This window comes from Schistocerca gregaria, chromosome 4, assembly GCF_023897955.1.
Source record: "Schistocerca gregaria isolate iqSchGreg1 chromosome 4, iqSchGreg1.2, whole genome shotgun sequence".
NCBI lineage: Eukaryota > Metazoa > Arthropoda > Insecta > Orthoptera > Acrididae > Schistocerca > Schistocerca gregaria.
The window spans coordinates 252,152,198-252,172,686 of NC_064923.1; the positions used below are offsets into that span (position 1 = coordinate 252,152,198).

The 20,489-nt window shown below is 43.9% G+C and overlaps 1 protein-coding gene across 1 annotated transcript in view; it reads right to left on the minus strand.

The window, feature by feature from the left end:
- LOC126365923 (uncharacterized) overlaps positions 1–20,489 on the minus strand; it is a 139,006-nt gene that overhangs the window by 104,600 nt on the left and 13,917 nt on the right. Inside the window, exon 2 of the mRNA XM_050008674.1 lies at positions 12,033–12,180. Coding sequence (XP_049864631.1) covers positions 12,033–12,180 — 148 coding nt within the window. The remainder of the gene's footprint in view (positions 1–12,032; positions 12,181–20,489) is intronic.

Here is a 20,489-nt window from a genome sequence, read left to right on the forward strand (position 1 = left end):
TCATGCTTGGCCTCCCAGGTCCCCAGATCTCAGTCCGTGCGATTATTGGCTTTGGGCTTACCTGAAGTCGCAAGTGTAACGTGATCGACCGACGTCTCTAGGGATGCTGAAAGACAACATCCGACGCCACTGCCTCACCATAACTCCGGACATGCTTTACAGTGCTGTTCACAACATTATTCCTCGACTACAGCTATTGTTGAGGAATTATGGTAGACATATTGAGCATTTCCTGTAAAGAAAATCATTTTTGCTTTGTTTTACTTTGTTATGGTAATTATTGCTGTTCTGATCAGCTGAAGCGCCATCTGTCGGACATTTTTTGAACTTTTGTATTTTTTTGGTCCTAATAAAATCGCATGTCATTCCAAGCATGTGTGTCAATTTGTACCTCTCTATCTACATTGTTCCGTAATTTATTCAGTTTTCAAATTTATACTGACTTTTTGATCATCCGGTATATACCCGTGCATGGCCATTTTTAGGATGAAGCGGCGGCATCCGAGTGGTTAGCATACAAGCCCCGTAATCGCTGGATCGAATCTCGTTCGTCATTTTTTTTTATTTTCAACACAGTCAGTTTCTTTACTATTTATATTACAATTGATATAATGGGAAAATACGTGTAATCGGATGAACTTTTATTAAATTCACAATGTTATTTGGCAGTCTACAAATTTTTATTATCACAAGTAATATAATATTCATAACTATCGACTAGTAAACGACCAAAGGCAATGGTTCGTTGTATTTCGTCGTAGTGGACGTCACATGCCATCCGTTGAAGTTTGTTGTTGACCATTTCACTCAGTTTTTTTATGACAGAGGCCAGCCAGCTGTGTGACAGAACACGCTTCTTTTCCGTTGTGTTTGGTCGTTGCGGACGTCAGAATGACATCCGTTCAAGTTCATTTGTTGATCCTTCCACTCAGTTTTTTTTATGGCAGAGGCCAGCCAGCTATCCGACCGAACACTCTGAGCTACCGTGCCGGCACCACTCGGGTGCCGCCGCTTCCTCGTACCAATGGCCACGCACAGGTATATGTTTGACGACCAAAATTATCTTGCGATTTTCTCAACAACGCTTGAGAAGTACACGCTACTGCTTACACATTTTGTTGTCCTCATGGAGTACTACGAGTGTACGAAGTTTGCAGTAAATCCGCGTTCCAAACGTCGTGGCCTCCCTGTTAGTGTCGGAGACTCTCACACCGTTGTTCTTCCTGCCTAAGCTATCAAAAGGCGCAATAATGTACCAACAGTACGCTACCTGATCAATAGTATCCGGACAGACCTGTGCACTGCGAAACTTCGCAAACTGACCACTAGATGTCACAAGACTTGCGGACCCGGAAGTATAAAAGGAGGCGTGGAGTACTGTGTTATACAATTGCCGACCCGCTAGTCTTCTTAGTGGTTTGGACAAAATCTTCAAGAGAGTCATCCAGGCCCGCATTTTGGAACCAATGGTGGCAGACAGTACAATTAGGGCAGAACAGTATGGCTTCCAACGCAAATTATCCTCAGAGCTGCAATTCCTTCGTCTGACAGAACATCTTACCAGGAATTCCAATGTGTCTAGTGCTACTGCAGCGATCTTCTTAGATATTGAAAGGGCCCATAATAAGCGAACAGCTAATTCGGAAACTGGATGAACTGACGTTGATACCCAATTTTTATGTGAAACTCATAGCTAGTTTTGTGACAAACAGAAAGATGATTGTTACAGTAGAAGGCCAATCGTCTGATACCCGACTGGCGCAGACGAGGCTGCCTCAAGTATCCGTTTTATTCCCGCTACTATTTAGTCTCTGTCTCAATGACATGCCAACTGTCAGTGGGGTACAAATTACGCAGTTTGCCGATGATACGGCTTTTCTCACCAGCGGCAGACATATTCACGCTGACATTCGACGCCTTCAAAACTGTTCAAATGTGTGTGAATTCCTAAGGGACCAAACTGCTTAGGTCATTGGTCCCTAAACTTACACATTACTTAAACTAACTTAAATTTATGCTAAGAACAAAACACACACATGCCCGAGGGACAACTCGAACCTCCTGCGGGAGGGGCCGCGCAGTCTGTGACATGACGCCTCAAACCGCGCTCAACGCGTTCAGTGTCAACTAGATGCCACAGCCACTTGGTGTAAGACCAGTAAGGTGCAACTAAATCCCGCCCAGACGACAGGCATCTGTTTCAACAAGAAACGCCCCTCAGTGCCTACCATTTTGAGACTGTTTGGGGGGATATCCCCTGGGGGGCAACGGTGATTTACCTGGGGGTCACTTTGGACAAACACTTCTTTCTCCATACAGATTTTGACCTCCTCACGAACAAAGCTTTCGGCATGACCAAGAAACTCATCCCTTTTTTTCCAAGAATAGTGACCTCAGAACCACAGCAAGATTTCGATTATATAAGGCGACGGCGCTCTCTAAGATACTGTGTGGCAGCTCGGTCTGGGGTCTTTCCAGTCCAACATAAATTGGCTGTCTACAAGTTTTACAAAATACACTCCAGGAAATTGAAATAAGAACACCGTGAATTCATTGTCCCAGGAAGGGGAAACTTTATTGACACATTCCTGGGGTCAGATACATCACGTGATCACACTGACAGAACCACAGGCACATAGACACAGGCAACAGAACATGCAAAATGTCGGCACTAGTACAGTGTATATCCACCTTTCGCAGCAATGCAGGCTGCTATTCTCCCATGGAGACGATCGTAGAGATGCTGGATGTAGTCCTGTGGAACGGCTTGCCATGCCATTTCCACCTGGCGCCTCAGTTGGACCAGCGTTCGTGCTGGACCTGCAGACCGCGTGAGACGACGCTTCATCCAGTCCCAAACATGCTCAATGGGGGACAGATCCGGAGATCTTGCTGGCCAGGGTAGTTGACTTACACCTTCTAGAGCACGTTGGGTAGCACGGGATACATGCGGACGTGCATTGTCCTGTTTGAACACCAAGTTCCCTTGCTGGTCTAGGAATGGTAGAACGATGGGTTCGATGACGGTTTGGATGTACCGTGCACTATTCAGTGTCCCCTCGACGATCACCAGAGGTGTACGGCCAGTGTAGGAGATCGCTCCCCACACCATGATGCCGGGTGTTGGCCCTGTGTGCCTCGGTCGTATGCAGTCCTGATTGTGGCGCTCACCTGCACGGCGCCAAACACGCATACGACCATCATTGGCACCAAGGCAGAAGCGACTCTCATCGCTGAAGACGACACGTCTCCATTCGTCCCTCCATTCACGCCTGTCGCGACACCACTGGAGGCGGGCTGCACGATGTTGGGGCGTGAGCGGAAGACGGCCTAACGGTGTGCGGGACCGTAGCCCAGCTTCATGGAGACGGTTGCGAATGGTCCTCGCCGATACCCCAAGAGCAACAGTGTCCCTAATTTGCTGGGAAGTGGCGGTGCGGTCCCCTACGGCACTGCGTAGGATCCTACGGTCTTGGCGTGCATCCGTGCGTCGCTGCGGTCCGGTCCCAGGTCGACGGGCACGTGCACCTTCCGCCGACCACTGGCGACAACATCGATGTACTGTGGAGACCTCACGCCCCACGTGTTGAGCAATTCGGCGGTACGTCCACCCGGCCTCCCGCATGCCCACTATACGCCCTCGCTCAAAGTCCGTCAACTGCACATACGGTTCACGTCCACGCTGTCGCGGCATGCTACCAGTGTTAAAGACTGCGATGGAGCTCCGTATGCCACGGCAAACTGGCTGACACTGACGGCGGCGGTGCACAAATGCTGCGCAGCTAACGCCATTCGACGGCCAACACCGCGGTTCCTGGTGTGTCCGCTGTGCCGTGCGTGTGATCATTGCTTGTACAGCCCTCTCGCAGTGTCCGGAGCAAGTATGGTGGGTCTGACACACCGGTGTCAATGTGTTCTTTTTTCCATTTCCAGGAGTGTATGTTGCTCATATGGGTACTCTGTGCCAGCCGCTGTATTTCCATCGCTGACTTGCACACTGCCCCCTATATGGATACAGTAGAGGCAGCTCGCAAATGGACGACGACCTTGCACAACAAAGTAGACATTTTGCATAACACAGTGTACCATATGAAAACTCTGGGCAGACCCCTCCCATTTTATCAGTATAAGGTACCATGTTCTGTGGTACCATGACACTCTAACCCATAGCACCAACTGGCGGTATTTTATGGACCCTGAGTAGCTGACCCGGAGTAATTACTTTTCACCACGAAGAAGTCTGGATTGTCGCCGACGACGGCACTTCGATTTACAGTGCAGCGTGTAAAAAAAAAGGAAGGAAAAAAAGAAAAAAAACCAACTATGTTGTGTAGAGAAGCAGTAACGGCAGAATGAGCTGGTCGAGAGAGCTCAGTGACCAGTAATTTGATGTCACCCGAGTAATAAATCCATCAGGGACTCTTCAGCCCTTCTAAAGTTGTCGGCTGTTGCTGTTGTGATTGAGAAGCGGAACCGCGAAGGAACAACCACAAGTAATCCAAAACAGACAGATCTCATACGAGGGGCGTTTCAAAAGTCTGTGCAAAGTCCGAGAGATGGCACCACCGGCGCGTATCGAGGTCATGTTTAGTTAGTAGCATCTTTGGAAAGAACGCATACCAAGTTTCAGCCATAGTGGTCTATTTCTTTGTGTTTGTCATTCGTGTGAATCAAGGAAGTCGAGTGATTGTCAAAAAATTGACGAAAACGAACTTAGTGTGGTGATTAAACTTCACTTTATGAAAGGCAAAACGCGTCAGGAGACTGAAGAGAAGCTTGGTAAAGATTACAGTAACTCTGTACCTTCGATTAGAACAGTTTATAATTGAAATCAAAATTTTCGGAGGGTCCATATGGGCACAAGTGAAGCTGAACGTTCTGGTCGCCCTGTGGAGGCTACAACTCCAGAAATCATTGATAAAATTCATGACATGGTGATGGATGACAGAAGAGTTAAGGTGCGTGAGATTGCTAGTGCTGTGGGCATCTCGAATGAACGGGTACATAATACTTTGCATAAACATTTGGACATGAGAAACCCATCCGCAAGATGGGTTCCGCGAATGCCCATGCTTGACCAACAACGGAATCGTGTGAAGTGTTGCAAGGATGGTTTGCAGCTTTTCAGGAGGAATCCGCAGGACTTTAGGCATCGGTTCCTCACTGTGGATGAAACACGGATACATTACTATACTCCTGAGACCAAACAACAATCTAAACAATGGGTTATCAAGGGAGAATCTGCACCAAAAAAGGCGAAGAATATTCCTTCGGCCGGAAAGGTTATGGCGGATGTCTTTTGGGATTCACAAGGGATAATCCTCATAGACTATCTGGAAAAGGGTAAAACTATTACAGGCGCATTTTATTCATCGTTATTGGACCGTCTGAAAACCGAGCTGCAAGAAAAACGCCGGCGATTGGACCGCAAAAAAGACCTTTTCCGTCACGACAATGCATCAGCACATACTTCAGCAGTCATGGTCGCAAAATTATTGGAAATAGATCCCCCCCGTATACTGACGGACAGACTGTCGAGCATTGAGGAGGGTGGTTCTAAAAAATCGCATTAAACCAGCGGAAGAAATCACTCATGAGTGTCGAGGTGCTACCAGCAGTCCAACTAGAACGATGACGGTGCAAAGGGAATTAAAAAGAATCTGGTAAAATGGTCGAGCAGGTCCTCATAAGCCACGCATTTCTGTAGTCAATGCTAAGCGGCGATCGATGTGATGTAAGGAGCGATGTCACTCTACAGTGAATGACTGGAAACGAGTGATTCTGAGTCTTGAATCACGCTATGCCATGAGACAATGTGATGGAAAGGTTTGGGTTTGCCACATGCGTGGAGAAAGTTACCTGCCACTCATGTTTAGCGGCAACAGTAAAATACGGAGGCACTGGTGTTATGGTGTGAGTATGTTTTCTGTGATCAGGATGTGGTCCCCTTATTGTGCTTAAGAAAACGCTATGCGCCCAAGTACAAGAACAAATTTCAGAGCCTTGGGTGCAGAGGGACAGTTCGAAGACGATGGTTAGCTTTTTCAGCATACCAATACGTCCTGTCTAAAACAGAATGTGGAATGGAATGGTTTGTGGACAATAACATTCCTGAAATGGACTGGCCTACCCAGAGTGCTGACTTGAACCCAATCGTACACCTTTCGGATGAGTTAGAACGTCGATTTCGCTCCAGGCCCCAGCACCCAACGTCACTACCTTCTCTAATTTCGGTTGTTGAGGAAGAATGGGGTTCCATTCCTCCAGGGACATTCACGCACCTCACAGAAATTGTCCCCAGCATAGGTCAAGCCGTCAAAAAAGGAAAGGATAGACACACCCTATATTACGAGTAATATCCACAATAGGTGTCGGCATGCTTTTCTACATCTACATCTACATCCATACTCCGCAAGCCACCTGACGGTGTGTGGCGGAGGGTACCCTGAGTACCTCTATCGGTTCTCCCTTCTATTCCAGTCTCGTATTGTACGTGGAAAGAAGGATTGTCGGTATGCTTCTGTGTGGGCTCTAATCTCTCTGATTTTATCCTCATGGTCTCTTCGCGAGATATACGTAGGAGGGAGCAATATACTGCTTGACTCTTCGGTGAAGGTATGTTCTCGGAGCTTTAACAAAAGCCCGTACCGAGCTAATGAGCGTCTCTCCTGCAGAGTCTTCCACTGGAGTTTATCTATCATCTCCGTAACGCTTTCGCGATTACTAAATGATCCTGTAACGAAGCGCGCTGCTCTCCGTTGGATCTTCTCAATCTCTTCTATCAACCCTATCTGGTGCGGATCCCACACTGCTGAGCAGTATTCAAGCAGTGGGCGAACAAGCGTACTGTAACCTACTTCCTTTGTTGTCGGATTGCATTTCCTTAGGATTCTTCCAGTGAATCTGTCTGGCATCTGCTTTACCGACGATCAACTTTATATGATCATTCCATTTTAAATCACTCCTAATGCGTACTCCCAGATAATTTATGGAGTTAACTGCTTCCAGTTGCTGACCTGCTATTTTGTAGCTAAATGATAAGGGACCTATCTTTCTATGTATTCGCATCACATTACACTTGTCTACATTGAGATTCAATTGCCATTCCGTGCACCATGCGTCAATTCGCTGCAGATCCACGTGCATTTCAGTACAATTTTCCATTGTTGCAACCTCTCGATACACCACAGCATCATCAGCAAAAAGCCTCAGTGAACTTCCGATGTCATCCACCAGGTCATTTATGTATATTGTGAATAGCAACTGTCCTATGACACTCCCCTGCGGCACACCTGAAATCACTCTTACTTCGGAAGACTTCTCTCCATTGAGAATAACATGCAGCGTTCTGTTATCTAGGAACTCCTCAATCCAATCACACAATTGATCTGATAGTCCGTATGCTCTTACTTTGTTCATTAAACGACTGTGGGGAACTGTGTCAAACGCCTTGCGGAAGTCAAGAAACACGGCATCTACCTGGATTCTTTGTCCCTGCCACCCGTTATGAACGTTTGAGTCTCCCAGTCTATATACGGCAAATTAAAATCTCCACCCAGAACTATAACATGGTGGGGAAATCTACTCGAAATATTTTCCAAATTATTCTTCAGATGCTGAGCCACAACAGCTGCTGAGCCCGGGGGCCTATAGAGACATCCAATTACCATGTCTGAGCCTGCTTTAACCGTGACCTTCACCCAAATCATTTCACAATTCGAATCTCCGTCAATTTCCTTCGATACTATTGCACTTCTTATCGCTATAAACACGCCTCCCCCTTCACTGTCCAGCCTGTCTCTGCGGTATACATTCCAATCTGAGTTTAGGATTTAGATAGTGTATTAAAATACAAGCACACCGGACCAAAAAATATTTTGCTGGTATATTTGATGTTTAGAAGTACTTTTAAGTTATGTGGATTAATACAGACCCTTACTTATGTGAAACATATTGCCATGCGTACTGAATTAGCCCTTCCATTGTAATATAGCTATCAATTTAATATTGACCCACACTATAATACTGATGATGCCGCGTGGGATTAGCCGAACGGTCTCAGGCGCTGCAGTCTTGGACTGTGCGGCCGGTCCCGGCGGAGGTTCGAGTCCTCCCTCGGGCATGGGTGTGTGGTGTGTGTTTGTCCTTAGGGCAGTTTAGGTTAAGCAGTGTGTAAGCTTAGAGACTGATGACCTTAAGAGTTAAATCCCATAAGATTTCACACACATTAGAACATTTTTTTTTATTATACTGATGAACCAGAACATTATGACCTCTATCCATTGCGAACCGAATGCCGTTTGTTGGCGTGATGCGGGAAGGAAATATCCTATTACAGTCATCTAGCGGCTGGAGAATGGCTTAGCGCAAAAGGTTTTGATATGCAACACATGTTCAAAAATACACCGTTTGGATATAAAATCATACATATATATTGGATGGCTTTAAAATCTCTCACCTCATGTTGAGCACTCAACGAAGAGTATGAGCTTCTGACCTATATGCTGTACAGGAGCCCATGGCGTGATAAATTTGGATAGTTGTTGTTTCATTCAAGTAACAAGAGACAGTACAGTTATTTAAATATTATATAACTCCGTCTTCTGTTTCTTCACCAAACGGAAATAAATGGCAGACAATACTATCTTTAACTTATCAAGTAAAATCTATGATTATAAGAGTAAGTAAAAAGCATAAAGTTGTGTTTCACGATCCGAACACTATCTTCAGATAATTGATAATTAATCAATTTTCCGGCGTAATAACACACTACGCGTGTAACTTTTGACTGAATTGAAAAGTACGTCGACCTATCAGCTATATTACCTGCCTCAGGACCCTATCCGGGATCTGAGAGCCATGGGTGTCCAACCTTTACACTTACCTTGGCCATAATGGAAGGAAGAAAGGGAGTATTTCTGAGCCGCGCGTAATATACTTAACAGTAACAATAACCACAAAAAAAGGAAAAGCAACTGGATGGATCAATGACAGAATAGTATCGTGTAGCGGAACTTTCAGATTGAAGGTAGTCAGTTTATCATAAATTTACAAAAAGAGATTTTATGGTCTTTTTGCTACCGATCGTGTGATACATCTTCACTTCTTGAGCCGCATTGACACTTGATTTTTTGAAAGATTTTTATTTAGTATTTAACAGTTTCACACACTAATAGAAAACAAACTCATTTTAGAAATAATTGTATGCATTGCAACACATTCACGTTTCAGTCTTTTGTACGCAAATGTGAAAGAAATTATCCATTGAGTTATTTCCCTTTTTTTTGGGTGAGGTTTCATGTCAAATATTATCATAAGCTTTACATATTGGAGTGTTGAGAAAATCCGTATAGTGGGCCTGCAATTTGGGTGACGAGTTACTTTCTCATGTTAATCCCATTAAGTATGCCAGGTGCTGTAAGTTGTCCGTTAATTTAAGTCCGAAAACGACGCACAGATTCTTGCTAAATAAAAACTACCGAAAAACACTGTTTATAAATAACTAAACATACTAATGTTACCACTTTAGTAGATCCCTGTGTTTTTTTTCCTTTATTGTACTTTCAATTCCCCACCCGGGGCGGGCTAGCAGCAGCATAAGCGTAGATCCCTGCTATCTATTATGTACTTAAAAACGTAGGCAGATTAGTTTATTTGTGTTTTTAACACCTTGTTTATTGTCAGGCAGGTAACGTTCAGATGCATGCGAATAGTTTCGCCAATCATAGTTTTTGACATTTGGTGATAACGTGGGGAAAACATCGCGTATTGAAGGCAAAGCGCTACTAGAAGTTTTTATAACAAACATCCAACTGGTATTTTAGTTACAAACAGAATGGCAGCGAACAGCAAAATAGTTAGAGATTTCACGTCAGATGGCTCTGGGTACACTTGCTATGAGCCAGTATCCATCTCCCTGGTTTGCGATGGGTGCAGATTGTATTAAAAAATTCAAATGGCTCTGAGCACTATGGGACTTTACATCTATTGTCATCAGACCCCTAGAACTTAGAACTACTTAAACCTAACTAACCTAAGGACATCGCACATCACCCAGTCATCACGAGGCAGAGAAAATACCTGACTCCGCCGAGAATCGAACCCGGGAACCCGAGCGCGGGAAGCGAGAACGCAGATTGTATTCCATTCCATGTTTCGCCCTCAACGCTTCTTTCCATTCTGTGCTCATCTATAAAACACCACACCAAACAAGCTCTTACCATGAACAACCATACAATGTAGCTCTCGTTTCACATCGTCCACAGCTTGCAGGCTGGTTTAAATGACTCTGAGCACTATGGGACTTAACATCTATGGTCTTCAGTCCCCTAGAACTTGGAAGTACTTAAACCTAACTAACCTAATGACAGCACATAACACCCAGTCATCACGAGGCAGAGAAAATCCCTGACCCCGCCGGGAATCGAACCCGGGAATCCATGCGCGGGAAGCGAGAACGCTACTGCACGACCACGAGCTCCAGGCACAGGTTGCAATAAAGAAATGATAAAATACCACCATTGATAATTTACTAAGAAACAATTTGGTATTATCGAACTGCTTGAAAATTCTTTTCCGTGAATTGTGTCTTCCATTACCTTCCTAGTAGCATAATGCGCTTGGTTTCAAATTATTCTATAGAACAGAATGTGGGGATACGCCCGCGAAATCCGTCACCTGAGAAGTGATTGAAAATCCTAAGGTCTCCAATATTTTCTCAGTACTTACAGAAGATAGAAGCAATGAATTTGATGAGTTTGACTTACAATACGCATGCATTAATTCCCCATCCATTAATATGCTTTAATGGCAATGTTATACTTGTAAACATATTAAAGAGGTTTCAGCATAATGGTCTACTTTGAAAGACAACAAGGAACTGAAAAGAAACCATGGTCATTTCTGTTGTAATGTCAATTTAATGTCATAATGTTTGTTATGTAAAGTTAGTGAAAATGTATCAGTGTGCTGTGCGATCTTCGTATATGTCCCATGACAGGTTTTGACTCTTACAAATTCTATGTTTTATTTGTTCTTTGCGTACGCATCATACAGATAAAAGCACTGTGGGGCACATACAGTACAGCTGTACGACGACGGTGAGGGGTATTTTCGATACTAGAAATGGGAACATTTTTATAACAAGAACAGTGAAAAAACATTAGTTTTCTGCGTTTGCATAGTGTGGCACCTGTTTAAACTCACCGCAGTTGACTGAGGCGTCTGGCATGTGGTGTCATGAATGACAGGAATGAGCGTACTAGCATGCAACAGTTAAAAGAAGTGTAAACGTAGCATGTCAGCGAAACGAAACAATCTCAACCTCGCACCAGTCGGTCAGACAGTTTCGTGAGGAGACAGTTGTTTTGGAAGGCTACCGAAAAGCCCTACGGAGGCAATTGCGAGAGCTATCAAGGTGTTTTGAAAAACAATCACCTGACTTGTTGAGGTTAATAGCATTAAGCTCATGTTTACACTATGGCGAAAGCGACGCAGGGGTTTCTTCCTGAAAACATTTTTGAAGTGGTTTCTCTCGCTCCTAAATCACCAGACCAGATTCCTAGCGATTTCTGGCACACCTCGTGGTTGCACATTGCATCCGAAATTTTCATATCGTCGAAACAGACTCCTAGGGAAGCGTTCGCAATAGGTGTGAAAAAATATGCAACACTACAGGAGATTATGCTACGAAATGACACAAATTTATAACTTTTGAGTGACTCGTTTGTAGAAATCAAAATCGGAGATCCGAGAACATGGTTTCCCTTCGCACTCCAGCGAATCAACTTTGAAGCAGTCGCTCCCATATTACCACTTTTTTTACCTCGTCTTAGCGTCCCATGTTAGACACGACGGCCGAAGCAGCTATTAAAATCCATCCCCCTCGTCGATGCGACGTTACACATTCGTCATAGCGTAAACATGAGCTTAATGTATTAACTTCAACAAGTCAAGTGACTAGTCTTTTGTCCAGTGACAATATTTCAATCCTGCCTGACCGTCTTACGTGTTCGTGACACCCATTAACATACCTTTGTTGCAGCTTTGATTATAACGTCTCGCCATTTCGTATTGTCTTGAACGATCTTCTTCATCTTTCTGTGCATCCGTTCCGCATTTTCCATCAAACTGGCGATCGTTTCTATAGGCCTTTCACCTTGAGCATGTTTAATGCAGCAACTGTCAAAACACATGATTATATTAATTGTAGCATAGCCCGTGAAAACTACACAAGTTCACAAAGGGTTCACAGATTTTTGAAATTATTATTTTTATGTTATTACGAGGGTAAGTCAATTATTATCCGCAATTTAGTTATATTTTTGTTTATTTTGGTAGTACTGTCGTTTACGTTGATGACGCATGCTCTTTGTTTGTCATATCTTAGCAATTTTTAAGCTACTAGGCTAGATTCTTTATTGCTGCCGTGCTGTTAATCATGGCTGCTCCGCTGCCTATTTGCACCAAAGAAGAGCAGTGTTCAGTGATACTTTTTTGTGGTCAGAAGGCGTATCAGGGGCAGAAATTCATCGAAGACATTCGGTACAGTACAGGAACAGTGTTTTGCCACAACGGAGTGTCTACGAATGGACTGAAAAATTCTGAAATGATCGCACAAGTGTTACGCACGATGAAGGAGCCGGACGACCGTCTACCGCCACAAATGAAGAAACCATTGAGCGTTCACGTGAAGTGATTCTCTTCGACAGGCGATTAACTATTGACGAAGTAGCACATTCTCTGTAAATTAGTCACGGTTCTACCTACGAAATCATTCACAACAGACTTGGGTTTCATAAAGTTTGTGCAAGATGTGTCCCAAAACAACTCACACAGTTGCATAAACAAACGTCCTTGGACATCTGCAAAAAAACATTTGGATCGCAATGGCAACGAGGGGGACAACTTCTTAAACAGCGTCATTACTGGTGACGAAACATGGATCGATCATTACGAGCCGGAGAGTAAACGGCAGAGTATGGAATGAAAACATCCAAATTCGCCGTGCAAGAAAAGTTCGAGACCCAACCGCCCGCAGGAAAACTGATGCTTACAGTTTTTTCGGACGCTTAAGGTCCGGTACTGTGTGAAAAGGGGCACAACAATAAACGGTGTACTCTACAGTGAGACGCTTACTGCCAGGCTAAGGCCTGCAATTAGAAGCAAACGCCGAGGATTGTTATGAAAAGGTGTTATCTTGTTGCGTGATAATGCCCGTAGGCATACTGCTGTCCACACTGCTGAAACGCTCCAGAAACTCAAATTTGGAGTACTGGATCATCCTCCATAAAGTCCCGATCTTCTGACTATCAGAGCTCGAACAGAAAGGTTTAGGTGTTCGTTTTTCCCGCTCGCTGTTCGGGAGTGGAATAGTAGAGAGATAGTATGATTGTGGTTCGATGAACCCTCTGCCAAGCACTTAAATGTGAATTGCAGAGTAGTCATGTAGATGTAGATCACTTGTTTCGTCCACTCAAATAGGCATTAAAGATACAGGGTACTTACAAATGGTGGAGAAATCGAATTTCTTAATGACTTTATGAAATTATATAGTATTTCCTGATTACACTTGTCCGCCCACCGTAGCTGAGTGGTCAGCGTGACAGACTGTCAATCCAAAGGGCCTGGGTTCGAGTCCCGGCTGGGTCGGAGATTTTCTCCGCTCAGGGACTGGGTGTTGTGTTGTCATAATCATCATTTCATCCCCATCGACGCGTAAGTCGCCGAAGTGGCGTCAAATTGAAAGACTTGCCCCAGGCGAACGGTCTACCCGACGGGAGGCTCTCGTCACACGACATGTATCCTGATTACACTTACACATACATTATAGGGTTTCAAAGGAAAATTGACCTATATACATCAAATTTTAAAGTTACAGTCATATTTGCCGCCAAGCCCCCTTTATTTCTGTTACAGAAACCAGTATTATTTCGAAAAGAACTGTGAACTTTCTGTTTCCAGTGATTATACGTATGATACAGTGTATATGTTGGTAACACTGCAGGTTTCTAGTGTCTGTAAATGATTATCTTTGCTAGTATATACTTGTGTTTCGCTGAAGCAGTTTGTTCAAATGTTACTGAATGTTTGTTGCCCAAGTGCTACAAATATTTGTGGATGTACATAGCCCTTAGTGTGAATTAATATGAACTATGCCACGCATCAAGGAATTCAATAATAGGAAATTCCTTGGTAACCAATTCACAAACAAAGCAAGCCACACTGTTGAAAGTATCAGTTCTTCAGGGAAGAGAGTCCCACATGGCATGCCTTCTGGTGATCCAAATTTTTGTGTTAACAATGACGCTGTTTGTAGTGCATTTGTTGTTGTTTATGTGGGCATCTTATCTTCTTTGATAATGGAAATGGCAAAATGTAAACAACGTGATGGTGTAGGCTGTATGGAAATAACTAAATAGCAAAGTAGCAGGAACGGTTTAGCATCAAAATTAGTTGTTCTATGTAGACCCTGCAATAAATCTACCTCGAAAATGACTTCGAACATTGTGCATAATTCATATCATTTGAATTTGACGTTAGTGCATGCAATTCCTGCAACAGGCTTCTCAAATGTTTTGTGGTTTGATGGACCTTCCTCCTCCTCCCAGTGGGTTCAGCAAGTACATAAAAATACATTTAGGTGCCTTGACGGTTGTGTCTAAAGCATCTATGAAACGTGCAGTAGAAGAGACTATAAATATTAGTGGAACCAGGGACATTGCTGTTGCACTTGATGGGACATGGTAACATCGAGGACATCGTTCCTTGAATGGTGTTGTAAGTGCTACTTCTTTGGAGAATGGAAAAGTTATTGATGTTGAGTGCTTATCTAAGTACTGCCACACCTGCCTGCCATGGTAACACTGAAGGACATATTGAACAGCATTGTTCCACGAATTATGATGGTTTCAGTGGAGGTATGGAGTGTGATGGAGCTCTAATAAAAATATTTCAGAGGTCGGTGTCCGTTTATAACCAAGGCGATGGGGACTCTAAAGCTTTCAATAAAATTAAGTAAATGAGTTCAATGTTTATGGCGATCCCTTGGTAACAAAACTGGAGTGTTGTGGACATGTGCAAAAGACGATGGGTGCTAGATTTAGGAAGCTATGAAGAGAAATGAAAGTTGCTATCTGATGGAAAATCTCTGTGTGGTCGAGGCATATTGACAGAAACTGAAATATACCTTCTTCAGAGCTGTTATGGACTGGCCATTAGACGAACTGCACCTCTGAATGATGTTACAGCAATGAGAAAAGCTGTATGGGCCGCCTACTTTCATAAGTTGTCCACATATGACCACCCTGTTCACGGACTTTGCCCTAAAGGAGCAGATTCTTGGTGTGGTTACCAAAAAGCAAGAGAAAGTGGTCAAATATCCCATAATAAGCATTCTGTTCCTGGACCTGTTATGAATGAAATAAAACCAATTTTTAAAGACTTGAGTGACTCTGTTTTGCTTAGTAAATGTCTTCATGGGGGCACTCAGAATACAAATTAAAGTTCCAACCATTGCACATGGGAAAGATTACCCAAGAATGTTTTTATAGGGCTAAATACATTAAAAGTTGGTGTACTAGATGCAGTGATATGTTTAAATGATGGAGTGATAGCAAGGTTGGAAGTCCTGAGAAATTTAGGCATAAAATGTGGTTCTAATTTGGAAGATGAATTGTTTGCGTGTGACAGACAACGGGTGCAAGAAGCTGCAGGTTCGCCCTTCAAGCTACCAAAGAGGCAAGAAGTGCTAAAAGGAGTGCCAAGAGGAAGCTTGAAGATGAAGAAATGCTGCAGGATGAAGACTAGACTTAAGGAATGTTCTGAGGCACAGTTTAAATGGACTCATATCTTCATTCGCAATTTCCTACAAGTTGTATTTTCCAGAAGTCAGGTACAAATATTTCCTTAAGTTTATAAAGCATTGCTCTATTTTTTTCTGTAAGTTGCAATAGTCCATACTTCTGTAGTAGACCTAAGCTTTATTGCACAATCAACTAAATTAAAGAAAAAATCACATTTTATTAGGAAAAAATTATAAAAAATAAAAAGTAAGATGTGGTATTTTTTATCCTTGTAATATACATCTTATGATGAGGTCCCATACTCCAAGGAGAGTAGGGGACGATGCGGGAGACCCGCGCCGCCGTACTAGGCAAGGTCCTAGTGGAGGTGGTTTGCCATTGTCTTCCTACGACCATAATGGGGATGAATGATGACAATGATGATGACGACACTATAACACCTAGTCATCTCGAGGCAGGAAAAATCGCGCCGGGAATTGAACCTGGGACCCCGTGCGCGGGAAGCGAGAACGCCACTGAAAGACCACGAGCTGCCGACTGTAATATACGTAATATGTGGAATTAAATACGTCTAGTACCTCAGCCATCATGTCATGCATATCTGGTAAAAATATGATGTGCTTCAAATGTGTAACATTGGATTAAATGGTACCTCAATTTGAGGAAGCATTTTAGAAAAAAAAATGTTTCCGTTTCTCTGTAATTTTTTAATAACCCCAGCAGGTTCAAAAATATTCAAAATACTTCTAATTAGTTTCGAAAGTGTGTTGAATTACCTTATATTAACAAAAAATCTGTAAAACATATACATTATAAACAGTGTCTGAAAGAAATAGGTGTTGATTTTTACATAATATTGAGCCGGGAAAGTACCCTGCATCCTTAAGCGTTCATCGATTTGTCTCGGACGAAGCAGCGAAAGAAGCGGTGCATTCCTCGCTCGCAGTTCAACCGAGAACCTTCTTTTACTAGGGCATCAGAAGCTTGTACAACGATGGACCAAGTGCGTTGAAACGAAAGGAGACTATGTCGAAAAATGATGTTCTTGTAAGTTTCCGATTTTATTACAATAAAATTTTATAACTATTTTGCGGATAATAATTGACTTACCCTCGTAACAACTTTCATGGTATATTATTTATGGTTCAAATGGCTCTGAGCACTATGGGACTCAACTGCTGTGGTCATTAGTCCCCTAGAACTTAGAACTACTTAAACCTAACTAACCTAAGGACATCACACACATCCATGCCCGGGGCAGGATTCGAACCTGCGACCGTAGCAGTCGCACGGTTCCGGACTGCGCGCCTAGAACCGCGAGAACACCGCGGCCGGCTCATGGTTCAACTTATCTTTAATTTTTAAAAAAGTAATCACTTATTCGCATGTTTGATTGCGTCACCCATCTTTCCCAATCTATTGCTAATGTTTTCATCTCCCAGGAAGAAGGAAGGAAGATTGGGTGTAACGTTCCGTCGACATCGAGGTGATGAGAGACGGAGTACAAGCTAGGATTATTTCAAGGACACGGAAGGAAATCGGCTCTGCCCCTCTCAAAAGAATCATCCAGACGTTTTCCTGGAGGGATTTAGGGAATCACGGAAAACCTAATTCTCGATGGGCGGACATGAATCATCTTCCTCCCGAATGCGTGTCCAGTGTGCTAATGAATGCGCCACGTCGCTCGGTTTTCATCTCTATACAAGCACTATATTTAGGTTGCCGTCCAAACAGGCGAGTGCCACAGCAAGATTGGCACCTCGCACCAAAACCACAGAGTAAGAGTCACTGCACGCCGTGCCAACGAATGAGAAACGCCGGCGTAGCCACACCTCCTAGAGCTTCGCTATGCCGCCACAATCGATCGTCTACTTACGGCAGAGCAGAGGAACGCCAGCACAGTTCGCAGTCAATGACGAAGACGGAAGCACCGTCTTATTTTGGCCACCACTGTATTAAATGTGAACATTATGTAAGTTACTCTTCAAGCGAAGTGTCTTGTAAAATTGTCTGTATCAAGTGATACTTTAACACTCAGACACGTTTGTAAACACTCAGAACGTTCTAGTGGAAATGGATCATACAACGTTAAGTAAATCTTCGCATCTATGTTATAATAAAGTGAACTACACTACTGGCCATTAAAATTGCTACACCATGAAGATGACGTACTACAGAGCGAAATTTAATCGACAGGAAGACGATGCTGTGATATGCAAATGATTAGCTTTTCAGAGCATTCACACAAGATTGGCGCCTGTGGCGACACCTACAACGTGCTGACATGAGGAAAGTTTCCAACCGATTTCTCATACACAATCAGCAGTTGACCGGCCTTGCCTGGTGAAACGTTGTTGTGTTGCCTCGTGTAAGGAGGAGAAATCCGTACCATCACGTTTCCGACTTTGATAAACGTCGGATTGTAGCCTATCGCGATTGCGGTTTATCGTATCGCGACACTGCTGCTAGCTTTGGTCGAGAGCCAATGAATGTTAGCAGAATATGGAATCGGTGGCTTCAGGATGTTTACAGCATCATGATCGTCGCATCCATGTTTGGCGACATCGCGGTGAAAGCACATTGGAAGCGTGTATTCGTCATCGCTATACTGGCGTATCACCTGGCGTGATGGTATAGGGCGCCATTGGTTACACGTCTCGGTCACCTCTTGTTCGCAGTGACGGCACTTTGAACAGTCGACGTTACATTTCAGATGTGTTACGACTCGTGGCTCTACCCTTCATTCGATCCCTGCGAAACCCTACATTTCAGCAGGATAATGCAGGACCTCATGTTGCAGGTCCTGTACGGGCCTTTCTGGGTACAGAAAATGTTCGACTGCTGCCCTGGCCAACACATTCTCCAGATCTCTCACCAATTGAAAAAGTCTGGTCAATGGTGGCCGAGCAACTGTCTCGTCATAATCCAAACTCTGTTTGACTCAATGCCCAGGCGTATCAAGGCCGTTATTGCGGCCAGAGGTGGTTGTTCTGGGTACTAATTTCTCAGGATCTATGCACCCAAATTGCGTGAAAATGTAATCACATGTCAGTTCTAGAATAATATATTTGTCCAATGAATACCCGTTTATCGTCTACATTTCTTCTTGGTGTAGCAATTTTAATGGCCAGTAGTGTAATATTTTACGTGTACCAGTCAATCTCCTTGTGGAGCAAACTGAAGAACCCTGCCGTTGTGCAGGCGAGGGTATTTTCGTATGGTACAACATCAACATCCTCCGTCGCCTGTATCCCTTTTCTTCCTCGAAACGTTTTCCACCAGCTGCTCTTTCTGACGCCAAGTCAACTGTTCCTGAGCTGTCTCGTCTTTTAGCAGGGGTTTTCCACTGTTATCGTCTTTATTTTAGCGCCTCTTCTTTAGTACCTTATCCACTCAGTTTCTGACATTCTTACAGTAGCACGTTTCAGATACTTCCAGTTTTTTCTCCGCGTCTCCCATGTTCCACATTTCACGTCCATGCACAGCCGTATTCCAGACATACACATTACCTGGTTTTAAGTATCTGGACACCCCTATGTAATGCGGGATTGACCACTATAGTCCGATCTACGAACGATGGCGCTTCGCGCTTGTCGAGGAAGAGACGGGGAGTGCATTACTGATGTTTCCAACGACAGTTGCAGTATGCGCCTGCGCGCTGTTTCCGCTCGAATAATGTGTATATCCTGCGAATTATGTCTCTCGATTGTGTCTGCAAAATTTATCATCTATCAGCGATGACAACTCGCAACAAAAACAATGGCTCTGAGCACTATGGGACTCAACTGCTGTGGTCATTAGTCTCCTAGAACTTAGAACTACTTAAACCTAACTAACCTAAGGACATCACACACATCCATGCCCTAGGCAGGATTCGAACCTGCGACCGTAGCAGTTGCACGGTTCCGCACTGCGCGCCTAGAACCGCGAGACGACCGCGGCCGGCTAACTCGCAACAAATGGAATAGAATTTCACTAAACAACTCGCTGCGGTCACGTTTAATGTGAGCATTAACAGTAGAGCGCTCACAGTGCTACTGTACGTTAATTGGCTTTCGGAGAATGCTCAGAACAAGCCTAAACTCTAGCACCATCGCGCTTGACTCCAACTGTAGAAGTTGTGAAAGGTGGACACGCCAGTATAAAAGAAGGCGGGAAGTACTGTATTGTCAGAAGAGAAGCAGTAACAGCAGAAATGGGTCGCTCAGGACAGTTGACTAACTTCGAACCTGGAATAGTCACTGACTGTCAGCTGAGTAGTAAACGCGTCAGAGACTTTTCAACCTATTTAAATCTGCCCAAGTCGACTTTGGTGGTATGATTGTGAATTGTAAATGCGAAGGAACAATCACAAGTAACCCAAGACTAGGCAGAGCACGTGTACTGACGTACTGGAACCGTCGAACATTGCGGAGGTTGTTGGTAAAAATCGCTTGAAATCAGCGTATGAAAATACGCGTGAGCTCCAAAGTGCTACCAGAAGTCAAGCTACCACAATGACCCTCAGTAGGAACGTATAAAGAATGAGTTACAGTGGTCGAATAGCTCCCCATAAGCCACTCATTACTGTAGATAATGCTAAATAATGGTTGAGATTGTATAAAGAACGATACCATTGGACAATGGATGACTGGAGACGAGTTATTTGGTGTTATGAGTCACGCTATATCCTGTGGCAATCCGACG